The sequence below is a fragment of the Acipenser ruthenus genome, chromosome 17 (genome assembly GCF_902713425.1).
Source record: "Acipenser ruthenus chromosome 17, fAciRut3.2 maternal haplotype, whole genome shotgun sequence".
Taxonomy (NCBI): domain Eukaryota; kingdom Metazoa; phylum Chordata; class Actinopteri; order Acipenseriformes; family Acipenseridae; genus Acipenser; species Acipenser ruthenus.
Genome location: NC_081205.1, coordinates 14499746 through 14526173, shown reverse-complemented (window position 1 = coordinate 14526173; position 26428 = coordinate 14499746). Strand labels below are relative to the sequence as shown.

The following is a 26428-nucleotide window of genomic DNA, read 5'->3' as shown; positions in this document are numbered from 1 at the left end:
ATGGAGGGGAGGGGCAAGGAAAGGTCTTGTTCACTCACTCTGTTGACCACTGTATTTTCACCAAGCCCACTTGCTTTTGAATGTATATCAAGATATACCTTCAGGGCGTCTTGACTCGATTTCAATAACAGTCATCAACTTACTCCAGTTATAACCTCAATCATACGACATACAAACATTTAATCATGTCAATCAAAGTGCACTGACCAACCCCGTCTTTTAGGATGCTGTTAGCCTCTGTTCCTGTTGCTTCTGGGTGCGGACAGCCCCTCTCTGACTTCCCCTATAGAGATTTCAAAAGGTCTCTTACCTTTATTATGTGGCGTCGGGGAAATCTGCTCGTAGGCAGAAACAAAGAGTTTATATAGCTAAACAGGCATGATTCTACAAAGAGCAGTAACCAATCAAGTCTTTACAAGTATTCTACTTGTACCAATCACATGTTAATAAGCTTTTTATAGTAACCTTGTATTTCTATCAACAGTGGCTAGTACTTTGCATTGTGTAAGAAAAGTGAAGATGCAAGCAAAATGTTTATCTAGTTTCTTAGCAACTTGCAGTTACAGATAGTGACAGCTAGAACATTCTGAAGAAATAAAAGACCTATTGTACTCATTCTCCAACTTTATATCATGTATACAATTTTTCCAGACACAAGTCTATGTCTAACATTGTTCACTTCCACAGCTGGTAGTGGATCTCTACTCCGAATAGCTCGTTCCATCTCATCCCACAGATGCTCAATTGGATTGAGATCTGGTGACTGGGCAGGCCACTGCAGTAAGCTGAATTCACTGTCATGTTCGTGGAACCATTCCTGTACAATCCTAGCCTTGTGGCATGGGGCATTATCCTGCTGAAAAAATCCATTAGCAGATGGATACACTGCTGCCATGAAGGGATGCACCTGATTGGCAATGTTCAGATATCCTGTGGCATTCAAACGTTGCTCCACTTTTATCAAGGGGCCCAATGTGTGCCATGAAAACACACCCCACACCATCACACCACCACCATCCCACCAGAATGCAATGTTGACACGCGGCATGATGGATGCATGTACTCATGTGGTTTTCTCCATACCCTAGTCCTCCCATCAGCGTGAAACAGCAGGAACCAGGATTCATCAGACCAGCCAATGTTTTTCCAATCCTCCAGTGTCCAGTGTTTTCGTTCATTAGCCCACTGCAACCGCAGTTTCTTGTGTTTTGCTTAAAGAAGTGGAACTCTGTTAGGTCGTCGGCTGCCATACCCCATTCGTGTCAAGGTACGACGAGTTGTGCATTCTTTTATGGGTCTTTCGGCACCAATGTTGTACTGGACTGTCAGTTGACTAACTGTAGCCCGTCTGTTGCTTTGCACAATTCGTGTCAGTCTCCTTTGGCCTCTTTCATCAATGAGCCGTTTTCGACCACTGGCCTGCCGTTGGCTGGATGTCCTTTGGGTGATGGACCATCCTTGATACACACAGGAAACTGTTGAGCGTGAAAAACCCTGCAGGGTTGCAGTTCTTGACACACTCAAACCGGCGTGCCTGGCACCTACTACCGTACACCCTTCAAAAGCACTTACTGTAAATCTTTTGTCTTGCCCATTTACCCTCTGAATGGCACACATACACAATCCACGTTTCAATTGTGTCAAGGCTTAAAAATCCTTCTTTAACCTGTCTCCCCTTCATCTACACTGATTGAAGTGGATTTAACAGGTTACATCAATAAGGGATCATAGCTTTCACCTGGATTCACCTTGTCAGTCTATTTCATGGAAAGAGCAGGTGTTCCTAATGTTTTATACACTCAGTGTATATTGTTAGTTCAACATGTTGTTATAACAATTATTTAAAAATGATCTCTCTTTTTGGCATTTTAAAGATATTAAACAGTATCCTGAATTCTTCCAAGTAGTTTGAAAATATCATATTAATGGTTATAAATTACAATCAATACGTGCAATAATAGATTACAAAAATAAGCAAAGAAAAACTCCATACAACTTTTATGTGTAACAACATTGTGTGAAAAGACCTCTTGTTTTTGGCACATTAGAGAGACAGTAAAATGATAAGACATCACGTCAAAGATCTTGAAAAGATTCAACAGTTCAAATGATTAGAACTGAAAGGCAAGTAAGCATCAGGTAATACCAGACTTTGTTTTTTTATTATTATTAAATATTACACAAAATGTAAAAGAAATAATTTTGAATTAGTAGTTTTCAACATGTCATGAATTATTTTAGAGGTTACAAATAAGGAAGATGAAAACATATGAACTTATCAAACCAGCAACAAATCTGCCCTTAGTTTCCCTGCTCTAAACAAAGTGTCTGCTTCTGTATTTCTGGCTTCGTCGTCTAGCCTGTGGCCTCCAATGACAGCTCAGGGTCAAGCGATGTCATTAGTAAATAAATGCGCTTGGAGAGCTCTGGTCCGACACGGCGAGATGTTGAAGTCACCCCCTCACCTCGGCGAACTAGAATATCTGCAAGAAGGGTGTGCCTCTCCCGATCACAGCTGCATTTACGATATGCCTGAGGATGAAACAAATACACTGTTAGAGTATTAAACACTTCCAATCTACTGACATTTTATTCAACATTTACTGCTTATACAGAAAGTGTTGACATGCTGTATAACCCTGCAGTGTGAACAGTAGGACAGATCACAATATCTAACTAAAGGTAAAGATATGCCAGCTGAAGCAATCACCCAAATTAAGCAGTTTAAGCTAAAATTACCGAGGGTCATTGTGACTGCTGTATACCGATATCTGTCACCATCATCCTTTTGAGACTGTGAAGCACTTGTGTGGCACTCACCTGGACAAGCAGCTGTGGTGAGGGGTATGCAGCCAGGATGGCACTGGCAATTTCGGGGCTGATGCGGTTAAACTGTTGGATCTGCCTCTTCCACACCTGAATGAGTCCCTTTCCACTGCGGTCCACCTTGCACCCTCCCGACCACTCGCTCTCCAGGTAGAAGGAGAAACCTGCTTGGTCACGCTCATGCCTGCACAACACAATGAGCGGCTTGCATAGAAGCAGAATAACTGAAGAGTACTCTCAGTGTAAACAGTAGTTAGCTTAGACTGCTTTCACCACAGATGACTAAGCTTACTAAAGAATAGAGCAAGTTAAACCAGGCCACCCTCAGTGTCCTAACCGAGTTTTATCACAGTGGCATAAGAGATTCTCAGGATACATGTACAAATATAGGTGTGACATGCTGCACAGACGGATGGTTGGTGGGACATACAGACAGTCGGCATATACCCCCAGATTCCCATTAAACCCTTGCGGTCCTATGTCGGACCTGGTCCGACATTGCAATTATTCCTATCCGGTCCAATGTCGGACCCTGTCCGACATCATCAAAAAGACGCAAAAAATGGGTTTCTAGTCGTTTTTTCTCCAGAAAAGCCGAGAAAACCATTCAATGGCCGAGTGGGAGCGACAGGAGCCGAGACAAGCGGAAAGAAAAAAAAAAAAAAAGGGCGTATCTCATGAATAGTCATACTTGCCCCTGGCATCTGATAATGGAGGCCATAAGGAAACAAGCTGGCTGTGACTGCATCAGCGCACAGAGAATATCACAGACATTTGCAGAGCTTTTTTCAGATGTTACAGTAATAAAATAATGACTTGGATCGCATTATTGAGGCATTTGGTGATAAAACGAGTGATCAGGAGATCATTGATCGGTATGTACGACTATTATTATTATTATTTATTTCTTAGCATATGTGAAAGAGAACGAAAGGGTGGGGCGGGGCTGGAGATGCCTAGTGAGTGCTTTGTTGATATGCAGGGACTTTTAAACCCGTTTGACTGTGGAAAAAAAATACTTTTAAACAGCTCGACTATTAACTGCGCGTGTGAAAATAAATTGGACCTGACGCGCCTGACACGCACTTAATAAATGGACTGCAAAGGGTTAAGGATGTGTGCAAAGGTTTCACTCGTGTTAAATAGAAAAAAAAATACCTCTGATCAAAAACAAATTTTTTAAATGAAAAGTCTACACCATATCTAAGAAGTGGTAATCTGAACTGAGATTGGTCCCCCTTCCCTTTACTTTCTCAGTTAACTTTCCTATCTATTTAAAAATAATCTGTCCCAATATACAAAGTATTTTAGCAAAGTAATAAATTTAACCTGTACCTGGCATTACATAAAGTGTTAAATTATAAACCAGCAGTAAACACATCAAGTCTACTCCACAAGAGCCTGCTCTAGGTCTTGTGTTTGCGGTTTGTCAAAATATATTTTATGCATGACATCATTTTTGTACCTCAACCCCCCCACCCCCATTTCAAGAAACGTATCGAGACTTCTCTGGTGCTATACCTGCCTGTTCTCTTTGGGCAGTGCAAACAAGACTTGCTAGAGTGTAAGAGACTTACTTGAATGGTGCTTCAGCCACAGCTTTGGTTACCATAGCAATGTAATCAGAAAACTCTTTCCAGGTCTCCAGGAAGCGAACCTGAACCTCTGTGTGCAGCTGCAGGTCCACTAGTGCCTAAGGACAAAGGGCACAATGAGATAGTACAGTGGATCAGTTTCAAAGATCACCCCTGAGACTCCTGTTGCACAGTGGAGAAACAGGGAATTTGACATGGTCAATGATCACCACGAGAGAGGATACAAAGAAAAGGCATCTAGCCCAGGCTTTAAGTCAAAACTGTCAGATATCACCTTGCCACTGCTGATCTTGTAATCACTTGCGTCTGCCTTAAATGCATTTTCTGGTTTCAAATGTGTACCTGAAACGCAGCCTTCCAGTTTGAGATGATACTCAATGTGCCCTTTGACTGATGTCGAATTTTAAAGATTAACCATATTCAAAATGTTATTTTAATCATTGGCTGGCTCACCTCTTCCAAGTCCACCCGGGACACATCTGGCAACAGCTCTCCCTCTTTCCTCCTCTTTCGTTTATTTGTACCCTCCCCCTTCCCTAGCACAGCTTGACGATGTTTCTTCTGGTTCTGAGAGTTCTGGGACCTGCAGACATAGATGTTGAGTTGAACTCTTAACTGCACCCAAACAAACTATTACTGAAATAGACAAAGCAGAAGGGAATGGCAGCCTTGATATAATGACAGAGCAGAAGGGAAATGGCAGCCTTGATATAATAGACAGACATCGTCCCGCTATTAGAGATAAGTAGACATGGTCCCGCTATTAGAGATAAGCAGTCATGGTCCCGTTATTAGAGATAAGTAGACATGGTCCCGCTATTAGAGATAAGCAGACATGGTCCCGTTACTAGAGATAAGCAGACATGGTCCCGTTATTAGAGATAAGCAGACACTGTCCCCCTATTAGTTATTTTTCAGAATCAAAAACAAAGGTGCAGGCAGTATTTTTGTACAAAATGTGTCATCTCATCTACCTAGCCAAGTACGTTATTTCATAGTTCATTTTTTCTTTATCTTTCATAGATCGATCACACTGTTAAACTATGCTTTTTTCCAATTCCATTTTCCTTTAAAGTAAACCGCAGTTTATATATACACACACATACACACACACACACACACACACACACTGAGTGTACAAAACATTAGTAACACCTGCTCTTTACATGAAATAGACTTTGAATGGGGTATGGTAGAAGGTGCCAGGCACGCCGGTTTGAGTGTGTCAAGAACTGCAACACTGATGGGTTTTTCACGCTCAACAGTTTCCCGTGTGTATCAAGGATGGTCCACCACCCAAAGGACATCCAGCCAACTGCAGGCCAGTGGTCGAAAACAGCTCATTGATGAAAGAGGCCAAAGGAGGCTGACATGAATTGTGCAGAGCAACAGACGGTCTACAGTTAGTCAACTGACAGTCCAGTACAACATTGGTGCCGAAATACCCATAAAAGAATGCACTACTTGTCGTACCTTGACACGAATGGGGTATGGCAGCCGACGACCTAACAGAGTTCCACTTCTTTCAGCAAAACACAAGAAACTGCGGTTGCAGTGGGCTAAGGAAAGAAAACACTGGACACTGGAGAATAGGAAAAACATTGCCTGGTCTGATGAATCCTGGTTCCTGCTGTTTCATGCTGATGGGAGGACTAAGGTATGGAGAAAACCACATGAGTACATGCATCCATCATGCCGCGTATCAACATTGCAGGCTGGTGGTGGTGGTGTGATGGTGTGGGGTGTGTTTTCATGGCACACATTGGGCCCCTTGATAAAAGTGGAGCAACGTTTGAATGCCACAGGATATCTGAACATCATTGCCAATCAGGTGCATTCCTTCATGGCAGCAGTGTATCCACTGAGATGGAACGAGCTATTCGGAGTAGAGATCCACTACCAGCCAACTTGACACAACTGTGGGAAGCATTGGAGTCAACATGGGCCAGCATCCCTGTGGAACGCTTTTGACACCTTGTAGAGTCCATGCCCCGACGAATTGAGGCTGTTCTGAGGGCAAAAGGGGGTGCAACTCAATATTAGGAAGGTGTTCCTAATGTTTTGTACACTCAGTGTATTATATATATATATATATATATATATATATATATATATATATATATATATATATATATATATATCTCAATCACACACACACACACATAATACATAATATTATTATTATTTGTTTATTTAGCAGACGCCTTTATCCAAGGCGACTTACAGAGACTAAGGTGTGTGAACTATGCATCAGCTGCAGAGTCACTTACAATTACGTCTCACCCGAAAGACGGAGCACAAGGAGGTTAAGTGACTTGCTCAGGGTCACACAATGAGTCAGTGGCTGAGGTGGGATTTGAACCGGGGACCTCCTGGTTCCAAGCCCTTTTCTTTAACCATTGGACCACACAGCCTTTTTTTAAAAGACGTCCACAACGTCTTTTAAAAAAAAAAAAAAAAAAAAAAAAAATCCCTAAAAACTATACCAGTTATAAGCAGAGTGAAATGATAAGCATAAGTAAACATTGTATTGTGAAGCCTAGCGAGGTACGGTACAGATCATATTATATATAAAAAAAAAAAACCATGGTAAACTACGATAAATATAAAATTTTGGGAAAACTGCAAAATTAGCGTGCAAATGTAACCCGTGGTAAACTTTTCAGGTATTATTTGCTGTGTGTTAATTTAGACCTATATGTGGTTGAAAACAAAAACACATATTGCCAGTGAGACAAGCATTTACTGTGTACATACAGGGGTGTAGTGCTATATTTAGAAGTGAGGGGTAGCTATTATCTATTATGTAGTTACATTTTTACAGTTCACATTTACAGTACTCCATATGAGTTCAACTAATTTCTCAGTTGATGAGAATCCACCCTGGACTTTCTGGAATTGCGTGATGCAAGTCTTCAATGAATTACGTTTAAGAGATTTTACTTCAACTCTGTAGGCGGCCACTCAAGCCTGGTGCAGTCGGTAACCCACAGCAATAATATAGGAGACCACTAGCACCAATTCCCAGCTACTGATGTCTGTTGTTGAAATCAACTACTGCTACATGCTCCTTGGACCTCTGTCCAACAAATCTCATCCGTCTCTGTGCTTCTGACCTTGCTCCTTCCATCTCACAGATAACACTCTGCTTGAATCTCTGCAGTCTGGCTTCCGGCCGCATCACAGTACAGAAACTGCTCTACTCCGGATTGTAAATGATCTTCTGCTTAATGCTGATGGTGCTGCTCCCTCTGTCCTTGTCCTCCTTGACCTAACTGCTGCTTTTGATACCATAGATCATAGCATTCTTCTTGACCGCCTTCAGAAGTATGCTGGGATCTCTGGAACCTCTTACCTATCTCTGGATCCTCTTACCTATCTGGACACATGCAGTCTGTTTTCTATGATGGAAGCAGTGCTGACGCAAACCCGGTCACTTGCGGTGTCCCTCAAGGGTCTGTTCTTGGGCCTCTTCTCTTTAACATCTACATGTTTCCCTTGGGTCACCTCATCCACCAACATAGCCTCATGTTTCACTCCTATGCAGATGACACCCAGCTCTACCTAAAACTAGACCCTGGATGTCCCTCTGCCACGGTCCGGCTCTCAGCTTGCATCCAAGACATCGAGGCCTGGATGTCTGCAAATTTTCTTCAGATCAATACTAACAAATCGGAACTTCTAGTAGGTACGAAAACTCAACTCAAGAATCTCAATATTGCTTCCTTGAACCTTGGAAACTGTCTGCTGCTGCCTTCCCCCACTGTATGAAGCCTTGGTGTACTTCTGGATAGTAACCTCTCCTTTAATGCCTAAATCTCCTCTGTAGTCAAATTCTCCTTCTACCACCTCCGAAACATCTCAAAGGTCAGTCCCTACCTTTCCCTGCTGGATGCAGAGATACTCTGTCATGCATTCATCTTCTCTTGACTCGACTACTGCGACTAATTGCAAAGCATATTATTATTATTATTATTATTATTATTATTATTATTATTATTATTATTATTATTATTATTTCTTAGCAGACGCCCTTATCCAGGGCGACTTACAGTCATAAACAATACATTTGACATGGTTTATTTAGATTTCCAGAAAGCTTTTGACAAAGTCCTGCATAAAAGATTAATTCTCAAACTGAACGCAGCAGGGATTCAAGGAAATGCATGCACATGGATTAGGGAGTGGTTAACATGTAGAAAACAGAAAGTACTGATTAGAGGAGAAACCTCAAAATGGAGCAAGGTAACCAGTGGAGTACCACAGGGATCAGTATTAGGTCCTCTGCTATTCCTAATCTACATTAATGACTTAGATTCTGGTATAGTAAGCAAACTTGTTAAAATTTGCATACGACAAAAATAGGAGGAGTGGCAAACACCGTTTCGGCAGCAAAGGTCATTCAAAATGATCTAGACAGCATTCAGAACTGGGCATGGCAAATCACATTTAATAGAGAAAAGTGTAAGGTACTGCACGCAGGCAATAAATATGTGCATTATAAATATCATATGAGAGATACTGAAATTGAAGGAATCTATGAAAAAGACCTAGGAGTTTATGTTGCCAACAAGATGGTCGGATTTATAGTAACAATTACTATATTCACACAATTGTTTTGAGATTCAACTTTTATTAGGGAGCTCCCCTAAATCCCTTGTTTAGAAAGATACAGGGCATTAATGCTTGTGACAGAGTAGCCTTCTGCCGTGTGGATGCGTACATTCGCTGCTGAGTGACAGGCATGAGATCGAGACGGAGGTTGAAGTTGATACACCCCCCGCAGGCGAACAGGATTTATTTACATATCAAGTCAACACACTGAACAGCTCACGTGACACTACCAGCAACGGCAGCGCACGGAGCACATAGAACACAGTGTATGTGGGTAGGATCTATAATTCTCTGTTCAATAATAAACAAACATTACAAATGGTTAGGGCACATATGTGAGGGGCAGATACGCGATGGATTACTGTACTGGGTTTAACCTGAATCATTTGTTCTTTTTATACCCTGAATCTTAAGAATAGCATTTTGTAGAAATTCATTATATTCCAATTTATTTTGTAATCATTTTCAGTGCAGGATTTATTACATTTTTTTTTTTTTTTTAAATACACATAGCCAACACTTCAAAGCGCTTTGCTAAAGAAGGGGGTAACACCAACAAAACAGATACTCTTAATGTGTAAACAGATTCACTGCAAAATGTGTGTGTGTATGTATATATATATATATATATATATATATATATATATATATATATATATATATATATATATATATATATATACACACACAGACGTGCTCAAATTTGTTGGTACCCCTCCACAAAAATCGAAGAATGCACAATTTTCTCTGAAATAACTTGAAACTGACAAAAGTAATTGGCATCCACCATTGCTTATTCCATATTTAATAGAAATCAGACTTTGCTTTTGATTTTTTATTCAACATAATATTGTAAATAATAAAACAAATGAAAATGGCATGGACAAAAATGATGGGACCCCTAACCTAATATTCTGTTGCACAACCTTTAGAGGCAATCACTGCAATCAAACGTTTTCTGTAGCTCTCAATGAGACTTCTGCACCTGTTAACAGGTAGTTTGGCCCACTCTTCCTGAGCAAACTGCTCCAGCTGTCTCAGGTTTGATGGGTGCCTTCTCCAGACTGCAAGTTTCAGCTCTTTCCATAGATGTTCGATAGGATTCAGATCAGGTCTCATAGAAGGCCACTTCAGAATAGTCCAATGTTTTGTTCTTATCCATTCTTGGGTGCTTTTAGCTGTGTGTTTTGGGTCATTATCCTGTTGGAGGACCCATGACCTGCGACTGAGACAGAGCTTTCTGACACTGGGCAGTACGTTTCACTCCAGAATGCCTTGATAGTCTTGAGATTTCATTGTGCCCTGCACAGATTCAAGGCACCCTGTGCCAGGCGCAGCAAAGCAGCCCCAAAACATAACCGAGCCTCCTCCATGTTTCACTGTAGGTATGGTGTTCTTTTCTTTGAAAGCTTCATTTTTTCGTCTGTGAAAATAGAGCTGATGTGACTTGCCAAAAAGCTCCAATTTTGACTCATCTGTCCAAAGGACATTCTCCCAGAAGGATTGTGGCTTGTCAATATGCATTTTAGCAAATTCCAGTCTGGCTTTTTTATGTTTTTCTGTCAAAAGTGGAGTCCTCCTGGGTCTTCTTCCATGGAGCCCACTTTCGCTCAAAAAGCAACGGATGGTGCGATCAGAAACTGACGTACCTTCACCTTGGAGTTCAGCTTGTATCTCTTTGGCAGTTATCCTTGGTTCTTTTTCTACCATTCGCACTATCCTTCTGTTCAATCTGGGGTCGATTTTCCTCTTGCGGCCGCGCCCAGGGAGGTTGGCTACAGTTCCATGGACCTTAAACTTCTTAATAATATTTGCAACTGTTGTCACAGGAACATCAAGCTGCTTGGGGATGGTCTTGTAGCCTTTACCTTTACCATGCTTGTCTATTATTTTCTTTCTGATCTCCTCAGACAACTCTCTCCTTTGCTTTCTCTGGTCCATGTTCAGCGTGGTGCACACAATGATACCAAACAGCACAGTGACTACTTTTCTCCATTTAAATAGGCTGAATGACTGATTAAAAGATTGGAGACATGTGTGATACTAATTAAAGAAACTAATTAGTTTGAAATATCACTGTAATCCAATTATTTATTATCTTTTCTAAGGGGTACCAACAAATGTGTCCAGGCCATTTTAGAATATCTTTGTAGAATAAGCAATAATTCATCTCTTTTCACAGCTTCTTTGCTTTATTCTATGACATACCAAAGGCATGCAAGTATACATGATAAAATAGCTTTTAATTTCATCACTTTTCAGGAGGAATGAAGCATTATTTCAATGAGCTGTAAGGGTACCAACAAATTTGAGCACGTCTGTATATATACACACACACATACATACACACACACATATATATATATGTATATATAGTAGATAGTTGAAAGGTAAAATATAAAGATAAAACAATTGATATAAATAGCTAATTAAATGTGCAAAGTGCTGTTTCTGACATTACTTGTTAAATAAATATGCAATATACAAGTAAAACAAATTGATACAAAAAAAACTTATTTGTTCAAGTTAAAAATTTAACTAACTCTTGCACAATTTAACTAAGAGGTCCCAAATGCAGACTGCAATACTTTTTAAGGTTTTCCCAATGCTTTTTACATTGTTACTAAAAGTTTACTACTTCTGTTCTTTGCAAACTGTTATGATTAAATGAGCACAGCTATATATTCAATGTATATATTGCAGGCATTAATTCAATAGTGTGTCACATTAAAGTGTTTTATTTGTAATTAAAACAAGCTTTGTGAAGAATCTCAACATTGTACAGTACCACAATGCTTTTTTTCACATAAAGTTTAACCCTAATGCTCATCCTGTCAACATTCTGCAGTTGAACAGTTTTGTCTATTTTACTAAGCAATATTATAACAAAACCAGTGATTATCCACACACCACAGGATAGTCGATAATAAAGCAAATCGGTGAACCCTCCCTTTAAATTCAGACATGTGCTCATGCCGGTCTACCCACTTTCCGTGACAACAGGATAAGAAACAAATGTAACCAAGAACAGGGCAACTGAATCAGTCTATACTCAAATGTTAGAAAGAATCACAGAACTCAGCTGAGCTGTTTAAATTACTTGACCCCACTAACTCAAAGCCAGTTGTCTCTATCATTAATATGTTAGGTCACATGTTAAAGTACTGTGAGAGAAGTTTCCATAACACCATAATACATAAAATTAAAATATTAAATCTGTATCTCAATGGTTTTTGAGATATGAGCAGCTGATTTACTGACAAATACAAGTACCATTTATAATGATTCTTAATGAGATTGAAGCTAGGCAAATAAACATGCATTTGTACTATGCTTATATTCCATAAAAATGTGTGCAGCATTAAAATATAGGATTCTCACATCACTTTTAAAAAAACAGAAATATGTCACTTAACAATGAATTGTAACATATTAAGCATTTTCTTGATTTACTTACCTAGCTTCAATGTCTTTGATAACTGTAAACTATGCATAAAATAGAGTTAAATTAGGATTAATGGTGTAGGTCAAGTATCCTCACAGGTCTCCCACCTGAAGTACTTCTCCATGTTAACAACGGCCAGTGCTGGAGTCCTGCCTGCGCTCATCCCTACAATGCTGTGCGTCCAGCTGATCAGAGACGGGCCACTATCGGGGGCACAGCCTTGCTGCTCCTATTGTCAAGGGGGAAGCACAGATTAATGAGACTGCTGGAAACAATCTCAATTAATGGGGGACTAAAAGACAAACAAAGATACCTTCAATGGCTGGGCTCTGAATCACTTTATTATTGTTTTTTTTACTGATTTGTTCTCATTATTTTTAATTTTAGTAGCTCCTGACACACTATTCCATTGTATTCATTTCAGACAATTAGGACAAACTTTGTACACACGGGCTACAGATTTCCATGCTACTGTACCTGTTTATAGCTGTGGACCATGTAGACAAAATCTTCCATTGGCACGTGGATCACAACATGGGGCTCAGGAACAGACTCTGCTTCTTCACCCTGTAACACACACAGCAGCACAGAAATGACAACTGATAAAACCCACGGAAGAACTAAAGTACTTTATGGCAAGTCGAGATTATTAACTATTCAGCATTCAGTTGCCAGAAAGAGTGTTTGACATTTAAAAAATAATAATGTATTAGTATTATGTTAACATGTTGGTGTGGCAACAACCAGACAGACAGGACAGTGTGTGTCAATATACCCTGTGATTCTGATATACTCAAGAAGGTCCTTAAAAGATTTAATCACAGTGTTAAAATGTAACTGTGACTTACATACAGACAGTTGGATGTAGAAAAGTAGATCACTGTGGCCTACACTATTGAAACCTTGACAGAGACACTCGGGTTACAAAATGAGGAATAAAAAAAAGTTATTTATAAAGTGTTAAATAAAATACCTGCTTTTATTCTTTTTAGGTTTGTAAATTTAACAGTTTTTTTTCTCCAATTGAAATAATGGAGTAAAAGGCTTTGGGAATCAGCTCTGCTGTTTTCTGTATTGAAAACAATACTGGGAGAAACTGGTTGTACATGTTGTTTATTTGAATTTCTTGGGTGGTCCTAGTTATTTGTACCTGTGTGAGGGTGACCCTGCGTCTCCAGGTGACACTGTAAGGCACTGCCTGGCTCTCAATGGCACAGCTACAGCCCAGAGCCTGCAGCATGGTGAGCAGCTGCCCTCCGCCTTCCACCTGCAAGAGAGCTGGAGACGGGATCACAAGCACACACAGGGCAGGCTGTCAGCACCTCTGAAACGCCAGCACCTGAGGGGTGCAGAGAAGCTCTGTGCTTAAAGCAAAAAATAATGACCGATTGCAAATTTAATAAAAAATTAAAAGCTTTTCTTTGCTTAAACCCTTTACACAAAAACGATGCACAGGCTTGACTATCAATAGTTGTCAAACGATACGATGCATTGGTAAATCGATGCATAGCCTCAGCCTTAGTAAAAACACCTCAATCTGCTCCCTTTAAGGTGTTACTGACATCAGGCTGCATAAAATAAGATACTTGCCTGGATCGATAGTGGCCACCAAGTACTTCAGACATTCCTCTGGCCTCAGGGCTTTTACTAAATCAGCCATAGCTTTCTTCTTCGCCCTTTCCTGCTCCAGCTCCTGCTTCTTATTTTCCCTCTCAGCCCTCTGTCTGTCCTTCTCTGTCCTCTTCCACAGTGCTTCCAACCTGGCCTCCTCTATCTGCGCCTTGCTGCGCTTCACTGGCTTCCTCTTCAGGGGGGTGAGCTCTGATGTCACTGCTGTCATTACTGGCAAGCCATGCTCCTCTGGGGAGACAGGACGAGCACTGGCTGATTTGTAGAGACAGGGTCCCCTTGAGTTCAGTGCTTCATTCTCCTCCTCAGAATCGGAGAAGTCCCAAACTTCTGTTGCCCCCTTCAATCCCAGGACAGGCTGGCTGGTGAATGCTGATGAAACACTTTTCCTCAGTGGCACCACATTTTCAAGGCCGCTAACTGGATAGGGGTTTGGGAGCTCAATAGGCTGAAGGGTCCCACTTCCCTTGGATTCATGGCTGTCTCCGATTCGTCCCTTCAGCCTTTCTGAAAGAGGCACAAATACTTCCTCTTCACTCTCACTGCTGATCATGGTGGCCTCTTCCTTTGCACTGGAGGGGAATGCAACAGAACCAGCAGAGGCTGGGGTCTCTATGATGACTAGTTCAGGCTGCTTGATGACAGGCCTCTCCTGCAAGAAGGTAAAAGTGGGCAGGTCCTCAATGTCACTGTTGGGATCTGTGTAACTGGAGTCTGGGTTCTGCTTGTTCTCACCCATCCCCACCAAATATCCCTGCAAGATGAGGCACACAGGTGATTATCAACACGTCATGCACATAAAAGCAAGACAAAGCAATATAAATATAGAAATGGCAGTTTCTGTGAACAAAAACAAACATCTAGGGGGCATAATCACAGGCTTTTGCAAATCAATAAATATATATAGTCAGGGCCGGATTAACGCATAGGCAAACTAGGCATGTGCCTAGTGCCCAACTCAAGCGTGCCCCAAAACGGTTATGTTTTTTTTTTGTTTGTTTGTTTTTTTTTTTAAATATACAGATTTGCGCCTAAACTGGAAACAACTCACTGACATTCAAACCGAGGTATGCATCTCAAAATCAAATTGTTCTGCCGGGTGTTACATAGATTTCTGTACCCCAGAATTCTGTATCCCCGCATGATTCCACGCCTGTGCAGATGCAGTTTTTCAAAGCTGGATGTGGATGCGTGATATTCCTGTGACCGAGTCCCGCTGTGTTCTCAAGCACTACCATTGAGTTCTGCTGCAGCTTGCAACAAATACTGAAAACAAGACCAAACCTAATTCTGTAATAAAACAGCACATTTAACACCACTGATTCTCTAGATATACAGTACGTTCAGCCTCCTGCGTTGCTCAAGACACAAAACCCTTGATTAAAGTAACCTTATAAAACTGTATTTTCGGGTGGGTTTTGAAGCGAGTCAAAACCCACCCGATTTTGCGTGCAGTAAACAGTAACGTATTGCACTACACAACAATTTACAGGCATGTTTGTTTTTTACCATTTATTTTCGCGAACTATTGCGTTGCTATCGTTAGTGAACAGAAGTTTGAGCACCCTTCTATATATTACCTTTTTGGTCTTCATATGGTGTTCCTTGTTTGTTTGAACTGTTGCATGTTTATTCAGTAAATCATGTCGAGCTGTGCTACAGGATTTAACGTGGGTGGCTTCAGTTTTTTTTTTCCGGTTTTATTCTGAAATGTATTTCGCATACCCTCTACAGCTTAATTTTCTGTCAGATTCATTCAGTCGTTCATAATAACTTAAAACTGAGAATTTTATCTGTTGTAAAAGGTGGAGCGCTAGTTATAAGGCTATAATGTATATAGAGGTGTGTATATATGTGTGTGTGGCTGTTTGTTCAGAGGTAGGGCACTCGCACGTGTATGCTTGCCAGTACGGCCCAGTGATGGGTTAACCCGACCTTGTACAGTACAGTATATATCAAAGTATGCGCAAAAAATACAACTAAGAAACTATTGACAGACGCTAGCTTTAGCTGGAAGTAGATACATTTCCTGTCGATCAGACACCACGAGGTGCTAAGTTACCTTTCAGTAACAAAACAAACAAAATGCATTTTAAGTAAACGTAATTTACTAGATAAAGTTTATATTTATAAAATGACATTTATTAATATCACTGCAAGTATTTAAATACACATTACCGCTAAGAGATTGTAATAAGTTTGCAAAAAGCTTTTCAGTTTTCATCGAGTACAATTGAGTCTACTCAGAAATGATAACGAAGGGCTATCTTCTGCGAGCATGTTGCTATTGAGGTGTTCAGAGTGCCGGTCAAACACCGAAGTTAAGGGTATCCGGAGTCGGATTATTGCTTTACTTACCATCATTTCATATGCAAGGGGTTGAGTTTTTATTGAAATGTATTTACTAACTAAAATAGTGTAATTGAGTCTTTGTACAACAAAAACTTTTGGCAAACATATGCTGAGACCCGAGTCGCTTGAGCGGAATATAAACTAAAATGAATGAGAAAGGCTTATTGTGTATACATTTGGTGGCAAACCAAACCACTGTATTTTCTTACCGATGCCTGCCAGCGCCTCCAGTGAACTGTGAAAATTGAATATTCCCGGCAGGTTCACGAGGGACACGGAAACGAACCACCGACAGGCGGATGTTGTTATATTGCAAAGGAAGTTGAATATGAAAGGTTAGAGTGCAAGAGAAAAAATGGCTGCGCTCGCGTCCTTGCTGCTTAAGTCGAGAGCTGGTGAGTTTCTAATTTTCTAACTGTCCCGTGAACTGTGAACTGTGAACTGTATAAAGTAAGTACAGATTCAGTCATTTTGTTGGATTATTACATTAACTTTCACAAACATGTTATACAGCTCGTGTGCCGAGCATAGGGGTTTAGTTACTGCATTAGTATTTGTGACCTTAACTTTTAAAAACCAAAAAATAAAGTAATTCATAGAAGGTACATTACGGGTTTTTTAAACCTGTATTTTCTGGGTTATAAAATATCTTTGCATAGAATACAGATCTATTTCGTCGTTATTCCTCAGACAGTTGTTTGAGTTCGATATCTGTTTGATATTCGCAACCATATCACCTAGACTTTTCAAACCAACTTCAGTATGCAGCTGATTAGTTGTGAATATATTCACAATTCGCTTTACTGTGAATCCTATAAATCATTTGTGAAAACGAATACAATATCCCATATGCGCGTAAACGGGTATGAAAGAATGCAAAAGAGCTCAGCTGTAATCGGTTTCAGCCAGGTGTACGGTACACACGTGCATTTCGAAAGTTGTAGAGTAGAAACGGCATCACCCAGAATGCGGTTCTTGGTAGAAGTAAGGTTTTGGTACTTTCAAATGTGTCATCATAACAAAGAAGTCCCAAGTCCCATGCAAGTTCATAACCCCTCAGCTCCAAGCTGGTTCCAGTGGAAGCACATACTGTTACTTTTTCCTTTAAATCAATCCTCATAGAATGAAAAGTTGAAGAAATAGCCAGTTTGGATAGAACTATGTGGCAATTTAGCCTCACCAAAGTGGCCATAAGCAATGCTTGAATGCATGACAAATGCAACTTCAAAAATCCCTGGATACCATAATATGTTGCTTGATGCTGTAGATCTCATCAACATCTATCCAAACATGTCTTTGGGTGATTTTTTTGGAGTCCTACCTTGTAAGTTTAATACGGCCTAAATTTGGTACAAATAGCAAAAATTCAAATCTCAAAGGGGGTTTAATGACCAGTGGTGGGACTTGAAATCAAAAGTTTTTCACAGAATTTGGAAGACTGGTTCCTAAGGGTCTTACAGCAATACTTACATTTTCGGACCCGCATCCCCTACAGGGTAAAGGGTTAGGCTGAAGTTTGAGTAAAACTCATCAGTTGCCCCTCGTCTTGCAATTTGCCAGAAGTGAGTAGGGTTCTGCTAGTATTTTGTTCTGAAAAGCCCTGTTTAATACGAGTAGAATGAGGTGCTACACATGATGTAGCGTCTAAATTGCACCCAGGGTGATTTTTCTGGTCAAGGTCCATTTCTCACTTCAGGCTGACCTTTGCAAAGTCTCAGGTCGAAGGGGACATTTAAAAAAAAAAAAAAAAGGTTATCATTTCTGACCTCGGCGTGTCTGAAAACCTCAAGGTGAATTTTTCTAGGAAAACTCTGAGACGGACGGGCAACGAAATGTCCCTTTTCTGGTTGTGGTGTGGAATGACCCTTTGTTAACAGCTCTGGGATTGGCTACAATGTTCATTTGTTAACAGCTGTGGGATTGGCTACAATGTTCATTTGTTAACAGCTCTGGGATTGGCTACAATGTTCATTTATTAACAGCTCTGCGATTGGCAGTGGTGTTGTGTGCAGGGTTAGGGTTCACCTTGTTTACTAATATACGCGCATGCATATGGGATGTATTGTAAATAATTCGTGAAAATTATTTACAGCATTCACAATGAAACAAGGGTTGTGAATCTGTTCACAACTGGTCAGCTGCACATTAAAGTATGTTTGAAAAAAGTCTAGGTGATATGGTTCTGAATATCAAATGAATATCGAACTTCAAACCAATTTTACCACCACGGTCCTGATAAGATGTAGTAGTGCGAGTTTGTTTGTTTGTTTGTTTGTTTGTTTTATACTCTGTTTTGTCACTTTTATTTTAGGGCTGTTGTCTCTCCAGCCGACCGCAGGACCTGTTCGATATGCATCTAAGAAAGCTGGTGGTAGCACTAAAAACCTGGGAGGAAAAAGCCCTGGCCGAAGATACGGGTTTAAGAAGACTGACGGTATGCATGACAGCATGAGAAATTCATGTGTGGTGTGGCAGTGTTCAGAACAGGAGCTTTTCACCTGTGACTGGGTTCATTACTAACTTGGAGCAACTGACAAACACAATTTGTCAACAAAAACAAAAGATGTGTGAGAGGTTTAACAGACTTGTTGAAACAAACACGCATCTGTTACCATAGTGTTTAAAGAAAGCTCTCGGCACACAAGCATCTGTTACTATACTGGTTAGAAAGCTCTCGGCAAACACGCGTCTGTTACCATACTGGCTAAAGAAAGCTGTCAGCAAACACGCATCGCTTACCATACTGGCTAAAGAAAGCTGTCAGCAAACGCATCTGTTACCATATTGGTTAGAAAGCTTTCAGCAAACACTCATCTGTTACCATACTGGTTAGAAAGCTCTCAGCAAACACTCATCTGTTACCATACTGATTAGAAAGCTTTCAGCAAACACACAACTGTTACTATACTGGTTAGAAAGCTCTCGACTTGTATGCCTCAGTGTGCCTCCTTTACAATGAAAGTAGTGGTACCATGCTATGATTGTAGCACTATTACAGAAAAAAATCCTGTGACCCTGTCCTCTTTTTTGACATGGGTTTTTAGTATGAGGGCGCCAGTTCCTGTTTTTCTAATTGTAAACACACACCTAGGCTCAATGTTCAATATCTATTTAATTTATTGAGACAGTTGAGGCATAGTACTGAAATCCAACTTTAAATAATATGAAGCACATCATGTCAAGTCATATTACAGTAGATTAATATTACAGTGGATTAATATTACAGTAGAAGTTTATGCAATTAACCAGAGAGTTCTTATGCAAATGTTCATGAATGTTCCTTATAATTGTATATTTTGGTTAAATGCATGAAACTGAGCAGCAATTAAAAATAATCTACTGCATGTGCACTTTCATAAGAAATGTGCTTCACTTCTTTTTTAAAGTTAACAGGGTTATTAGGTATGTAATCTGAAATGAAAATAATATATTGGAACACCATATAGAAAACCATTACTGACAAGTTACCTCAGCAGCAAAATAACTTTTGAAGTTGTTTTTGGTTTTTTCTATAAATGTTTTTTTGTTCATTTTCCAGAATGTATATTCACTGACTGGCAGAGAACTCTGCCATTACAACTTAATTCACTTTCTCTGCAATAAGTACATATATAAATTAATTTTAATTATTAGTAATTGGGATGGGACTTCATTTAATTGGGATACAGTATTTTCAAATAATGAACAGAGATTGCTTTTCTGAGCAAGACAGGTTTGCATAGCGTAGTGCAGTGATTACACTGTGACTTGAGTAAACCAGGTTGAACTCTTGAAGGAGCTCCTGGAGTCTCCTGTGGTTTCTCAGGCTGTTGCGTCAGAGGAATTTGTTGTGTCAATATCGCAGGTGTCTCGCCTTGTGATAAAATGGGATTTAATTATTTTTGTATTTCATTTAGAAATAAATGGCGATTTTAATTTTGTTTAGGAATAAAAAAAAAAAAATGATTGATGCATATTTCAAATGATGCATTTAACATTTATTCATAAGTGAAATAAAAATAAAATAAAGAAATAAAAACAGATTAACCTGTTTTATATCACCTCGCTTAATATTATGCCCCGTTTATTATCATGATTTTTCAAAAACCACTCGCCATGCACCAGAGGTTCTTTGAGAAATTACCTCTCTTAATATCTCACAAACCCGCTTATTGTCACGTTTTGTGCCGCCTGTCAAATGCTGCATGGGCGGTCTTAACGGGATCCAGTTCAGTTACAAAACACCAACGTCACCAAATTTCTTCATCAGTCAGTCTTCTACAAATTCACACAAAAAAAAACACCACGTCATCAGCTCTCATCAGTCAACAATTCATGCCTTTTTAGACAGACACAAACTGCTTCATTCCAGTTAATAAGAACATGAGAAAGTTTACAAACGAGAGGAGGCCATTCAGCCCATCTTGCTCGTTTGGTTGTTAGTAGCTTATTGATGCCAGAATCTCATAAAGCAGCTTCTTGAAGGACCCCAGGGTGTCAGGGTGTAGTAAACAATATGCATTTGTTTGTAAAGAACGACTAAATGTAGAGTATTAAAACACTTCTCATGCACATGGATTAGGGAGTGGTTAACGTAGAAAACAGAAAGTACTGATTAGAGAAGAAACCTCAAAATGGAGCGAGGGAACCAGTGGTGTACCACAGGGATCAGCTTTAGGTCCTCTGCTATTCCTAATCTACATTAATGATTTAGATTCTGGTATAGTAAGCAAACTCGTTAAATTTGCAGACGACACAAAAATAGGAGTGGCGGCAAACACTGTTGTAATAGCAAAGGTCATTCAACATGATCTAGACAGCATTCAGAACTGGGCAGACACATGGCAAATGAAATTTAATAGAGAAAAATGTAAAGTATTGCATGCAGGCAATAAAAATGTGCATTATAAATATCATATGGGAGATACTGAAATTGAAGAAGGGAACTATGAAAAAGACCTAGGAGTTTATGTTGACTCAGAAATGTCTTCGTCTAGGCAATGTGGGGAAGCTATAAAAAAAGGCAAACAAAATGCTCGGATATATAGTGAAAAGTGTTGAATTTAAATTAAGGGAAGTAATGTTAAAACTTTACAATGTATTAGTAAGACCTCACCTAGAATATTGTGTTCAGTTCTGGTCACCTTGTTACAAAAAGGATATTGCTGCTCTAGAAAGAGTGCAAATAAGCAACCAGAATTATCCCGGGTTTAAAAGGCATGGCATATGCAGACAGGCTAAAATAATTGAATCTATTCGGTCTTGAACAAAGAAGATTATGCGGTGATCTGATTCAGGCATTCAAAATTCTAAAAGGAATTGACAATCTTGACCCAAGGGACTTTTTCAACCTGAAAGAAAAAAAACAAGGACCAGGGGTCACAAATGGAGATTAGATAAAGGGGCATTCAGAACAGAAATTAGGAAGCACTTTTTTACACAGAGAATTGTGAGGGTCTGGAACCAACTCCCCAGTAATGTTGTTGAAGCTGACACCCTGGAATCCTTCAAGAAGCTGCTTGATGAGATTCTGGGATCAATAAGCTACTAATCAATAAGCTAGGTTTAAACTTGTTTAACCCTATTAATTTAATAATGGTAAATTTAATAAGGGTAAGTTTGAGTTTATATTGAAATGAATGTGAAGTAAAGCATTCTTACTGAGTAAATAATAATAATAATAATAATAATAATAATAATCTGGATGAATGTATAATTATTATGGGTATTTGCCCAGTAATGGTTTTGCTGGTTGAGGGACCTACCTGAGATAAGCTCCGGGTGGGTTTGAGGTTAGTACCTGGCCTCTGTGGTAGCCTAGGTATAGAAGGATTGTGTTATCTGCCAATGTATTTTTTTTGTTTTGATCCAGGATCAGTGTAAATAGTTATTTGTTGAAAGAACAAGCTTACTTTTGTTCACAGGTAAAGTATTTGTTTTTTTTAACTGAATTTTTGGTTGTGCATCCTTGGTACACCCTCACAAAGTCACCTTGAATAAAGGTGTCTGATAATTCTGTGCAAGCAACACAACGTTTGATTAAAGCATCATAAGGAATACCTTGGACTCCCATATTAGACTGTTTTTCATAATAAAATGTCAATAAATAACAAGTCATGCATAAAATGAACACATTTGTAATTTTTTGGCTCTTTTCATGCCTTGTGTCCATCCTCATTCGCAGCATTACCATGCATGGAGTATGAACTTCAAGTGCCTGCAACATGAAAAGTTATTTTCCCTTAAATAAGTCAATGTCATTGAGACTCTAGAGAACATAAGAGGGGGATTAACATCACATCGTGAACTTTACTTTGTGTTACATGTGTTTCCTCCATTAGCGTGGAAATGCACATTTCAAAAATCTATAAAACTGTAGTACGAAGACAGAATGATGACATCACAAATCTATTCCATTCTGGGTGCCAAGCCAGTGTTTCACTTGTAAGGTCTTTTCATCTCGGCAGTGTCTTTGGGTCAGATGTCTCTCTGGAAGTGAAGCCAGTCAGTTATTGGGGAAAGCAGCTGGTTGGTTCAAGACTGAGAAGAATGTGTGGGGTTGAGGTAGCAGTCTCTGGAAGCAAGGCATGCAACCTGATCCCTTTGTATTCTCAAGTGGTTGATCAGCACAGGTTGATCTTTTCATATCAATATGATTTAAAAGCTTGACAGTAACACTGTTCTGTTTTCTGTTTTCAGGTAACTTTGTTCATGCTGGCAACGTCCTAGCAACGCAACGTTTGATTCGCTGGCACCCGGGAGCTAATGTAATGTGTATATATATATATATATATTATATGTATAAAGAATGTTAAATAATTAAATTGCTTTCTTTCTAGCATTTTTACACATTAAGACATCGGTGTGGATGCATGATTGTTTCAAAGAGACCCTCATATCCAAGGATTGGAGAAGTCCAAGCATTAGGCTGAATACTTGTATATTATTTTTATTATGTTAATTTAGCTCACTATCATATATTTGGAAGTGGTAATCGCTATACTTCCCTACTGCATTAGAAAGCAATAACTAAGAAAAGTCAGGAAACAGTAAGTAGACGTACCAGTATTTGTCAGCTATGGTGTCTTTGTTTTCAGGTTGGGATGGGGAGGAACAACACTCTGTACGCTTTGGAAGAAGGCATTGTCAGGTTCACCAAGGAGGTCTATATTCCACCCCCTCGCAGTCCTGAGGCCACTAAAGTGATATGCCGTCTGCCCAAAGGGACTGTGCTCTACAAGACCTTTGTCAACGTCCTGCCCAGCAAGCAGGAGGGACACTTTAAGCTGGTTGGCATGATGTGAGAGCAGCAAAGCAATCAGCAGCCTCTTACCAGAATGATTGATGGGGGTTCAAACCTGTCTGAACTATGAAGGCTGAACTCTTAACCTGCTGACGCTGCCAGCTCATGTTTTTGAGCATAAATTCCAGATACTATTGTAGTGTGACTGCTCTAGGAACAGAACTTTTCTGACCAAAGTGTTCAATAAAAAGGCAACCTCTGTTCTATATCTGTGTTAAATCCATTTTGGGTATAATTTCCAACACAACATAAATCATTATTTACCTTTTCGTTGCATGGTAACTAACTAATTTAGAAATAAATTAAATACTCAACAGACTGGACAACAAGCATGAATTGAAAACCTATAAAAATGTTTTTAATAAAACAGCAATATATTTTTATGATCTAATGAGCGACAGATCCAAGTACCGGTGATCTACGCAGTGAACTGATTCAAGCATTCAAACTCCTAGAAGGTACAGACAATGTCGACCCAGGGGACTTTTTTGACCTGAAAAAAGAAACAAGGACCAGGGGTCACAAATGGAGATTAGATAAAGGGGCATTCAGAACAGAAAATAGGAGGCACTTTTTTACACAGATAATTGTGAGGGTCTGGAACCAACTCCCCAGTAATGTTGTTGAAGCTGACACCCTGGGATCCTTCAAGAAGCTGCTTGATAATTCCACATATATTTAGTCTTTGTCATGCATTCAGTATGTTTACATGACTAAGTGTTTAACGAAAACTAAATCAGAAAATTGATTTTCTTAAAACGTCACTTTTCTGTGTTTACGTGATTAACGATAGAAAGTCTAATTAGAATTCAACTGTATACATGGATTCAAGTTTTCGGAAAATGCAGGATATTTTCGCATGCAAAGTACTGTAGTACCCTAAGTACAATTTGAACAGACCGGACATTCTTTCTGCGATAGAACGGAGACCAATCCAATAACAAGTGCTTTATCTAAGTGTCAGGTCTTAAATTCAAAGATTACTATTCAATACCTCTTTTCAGATTCCCCACAATGAGCAATCAGCCTTTCAAACAGCTCATCCTGTTCTATATTACCAGTTTCTTTTGCAGACATTATTTTAAATTATCACGTAATTTTAAAGCTGGAAAACATGTGCTGCTTCAGTATGGGCTATTAAAAAAATAGACAAATATTACTTTATCCCTAACTTATTATTATTATTATGTATTTCTTAGCAGACGCCCTTATCAAGGGCGACTTACAGTCGTAAACAAAAATACATTTCAAGAATCACAGTACAAGTAATACAATTAAGAGCAAGATAAAATACAATGACTTCGGTTCTAGCAAGTACAAGTATGACAAAATACAATTCAACGGAGCAAATGGATCTATGCAGACTGACTACATATTATTATTTTCTCTGTTTTCTAAAACCACGTGCAGGAATGAAGGTCAAAGTTTGCACATGTGCAGTACGCGTTTACATGATATACATTTGGTTTGTTTTCGGAATTGAATCGGAAATTTCTAGGTGCTGTTTTCCGAAAATTGACCTAAGGAATATTCCGATACATTTTCCGAAAACTGTGTTTACATGACTTTTGATATCGGAATTAGTTTTTGGAAAACTTAGGCCCTGTCCACACTATGCCTTTAAACCGTATTAGTTGCATTTAAAACGGCTTAAAAGTGCTAAATACGGTTTGCGTCCACACTACGCAGCATTTAATACCGCACTCGAGACCACCTCAGGAGGTAGTCTCGAGTCCGGTTCTAATTAGATCGCATCAGGTAGTGCGGTTTATCAGAAGTGTGGACGCTGTAATACCAAACTACAATTTTTTGTGTATCCTCCAATGTCCCAAAATGCTTTGTGGCATGTTTGGCGAAATACTCAGAGCAGGCGCCTGAAGGACTTGCTATCAGTGTACACTCCGCACTAGGTATTTATTTTTATGCTTCAAAAAATCTGTCAGGACATCTCTGTTAAACTAGTGGAATAACAAAAACACAACGTTAAATTAGGCGACTTCAAAAATAAAATGCAAGTTAAAAGTAGGATCGGGGATGAACAAATTATGTAATTTGTCAGCTTTGTTTGAAATAAAATTAAGAGGACCAGAATTTGGCTCAGGCAAGATATGAAGGTAAAAACAAAGATTGTTTTTCTGAGTTTAATTATAAAACAGAATCAGCTCAATTTGTTTAAAGGGACTTCACCTGATTTAAAATAAAACCTGAAAACTTCAAGCCCTACTTGTGTGTGTGTGTGTGTTCGGATTTACTTTTTCCACAATACTTGTTATATTTTTTTTTAGCAATATGGACCACTGTTAATATGGGGCATTACACATTATTTTAAATTCACTGGTCACTTACAAGGGCTTGATTAGTGCAGAATAAGGGGGGTTTAAATTTGAGGAACGGGGGTGCTTGTGTAACACAGAATTAGAGACATAAAGTTGGAAAGCTTGAGATGAGAAGAGCTGACAAGACAACGACATATAACACTCTGAACTCTCACGTCTCACCGGGTCAGGCAGCCTCCTCTGGCTGCTGGCCGACTGAGAGAATGAGAGACAGAACAATAAGGACAAAGCTGTCAGTCCAGGTCGGAACCAGGCAGCGTCTCTTAGCTGCTGGACGAACAAGGAGAATGAGAGGACAAACATAAAAGACACTCTCGATGAGAAACATAAAAGACAAAGGGATAGATCC

At 39.5% G+C, this 26428-nt stretch overlaps 2 protein-coding genes across 5 annotated transcripts; one reads left to right on the top strand and one right to left on the bottom strand.

Annotated features, from left to right (window-relative positions):
• Positions 1-2140: 2140 nt before the first annotated feature.
• eme1 (essential meiotic structure-specific endonuclease 1) lies at positions 2141-16773 on the bottom strand. Of its 4 annotated transcripts, none has more exons than XM_034039640.3 (9): positions 16671-16773; positions 14071-14863; positions 13631-13758; positions 12958-13047; positions 12588-12709; positions 4875-5004; positions 4404-4519; positions 2821-3010; positions 2141-2532 (listed from the first exon to the last, which is right to left on the bottom strand). In XM_034039640.3, exons 2-9 carry the CDS (start codon positions 14846-14848, stop codon positions 2356-2358), a joined length of 1731 nt encoding a protein of 576 aa, XP_033895531.1. In that variant the 5' UTR covers positions 14849-14863; positions 16671-16773; the 3' UTR covers positions 2141-2355. The 4 variants fall into 4 exon arrangements, with proteins under 4 accessions (XP_033895531.1, XP_058845986.1, XP_058845987.1 ...); XM_058990003.1 differs by lacking the exon at positions 16671-16773 and adding an exon at positions 16468-16664; XM_058990004.1 differs by lacking the exon at positions 16671-16773 and adding an exon at positions 15690-16235 and having other exon boundaries at positions 2821-3030.
• On the top strand, positions 16729-23949 carry mrpl27 (mitochondrial ribosomal protein L27). The gene is made up of 4 exons (XM_034039644.2): positions 16729-16856; positions 18773-18895; positions 23140-23207; positions 23538-23949. Exons 1-4 carry the CDS (start codon positions 16817-16819, stop codon positions 23742-23744), a joined length of 438 nt encoding a protein of 145 aa, XP_033895535.1. The 5' UTR covers positions 16729-16816; the 3' UTR covers positions 23745-23949.
• Positions 23950-26428: the final 2479 nt, after the last annotated feature.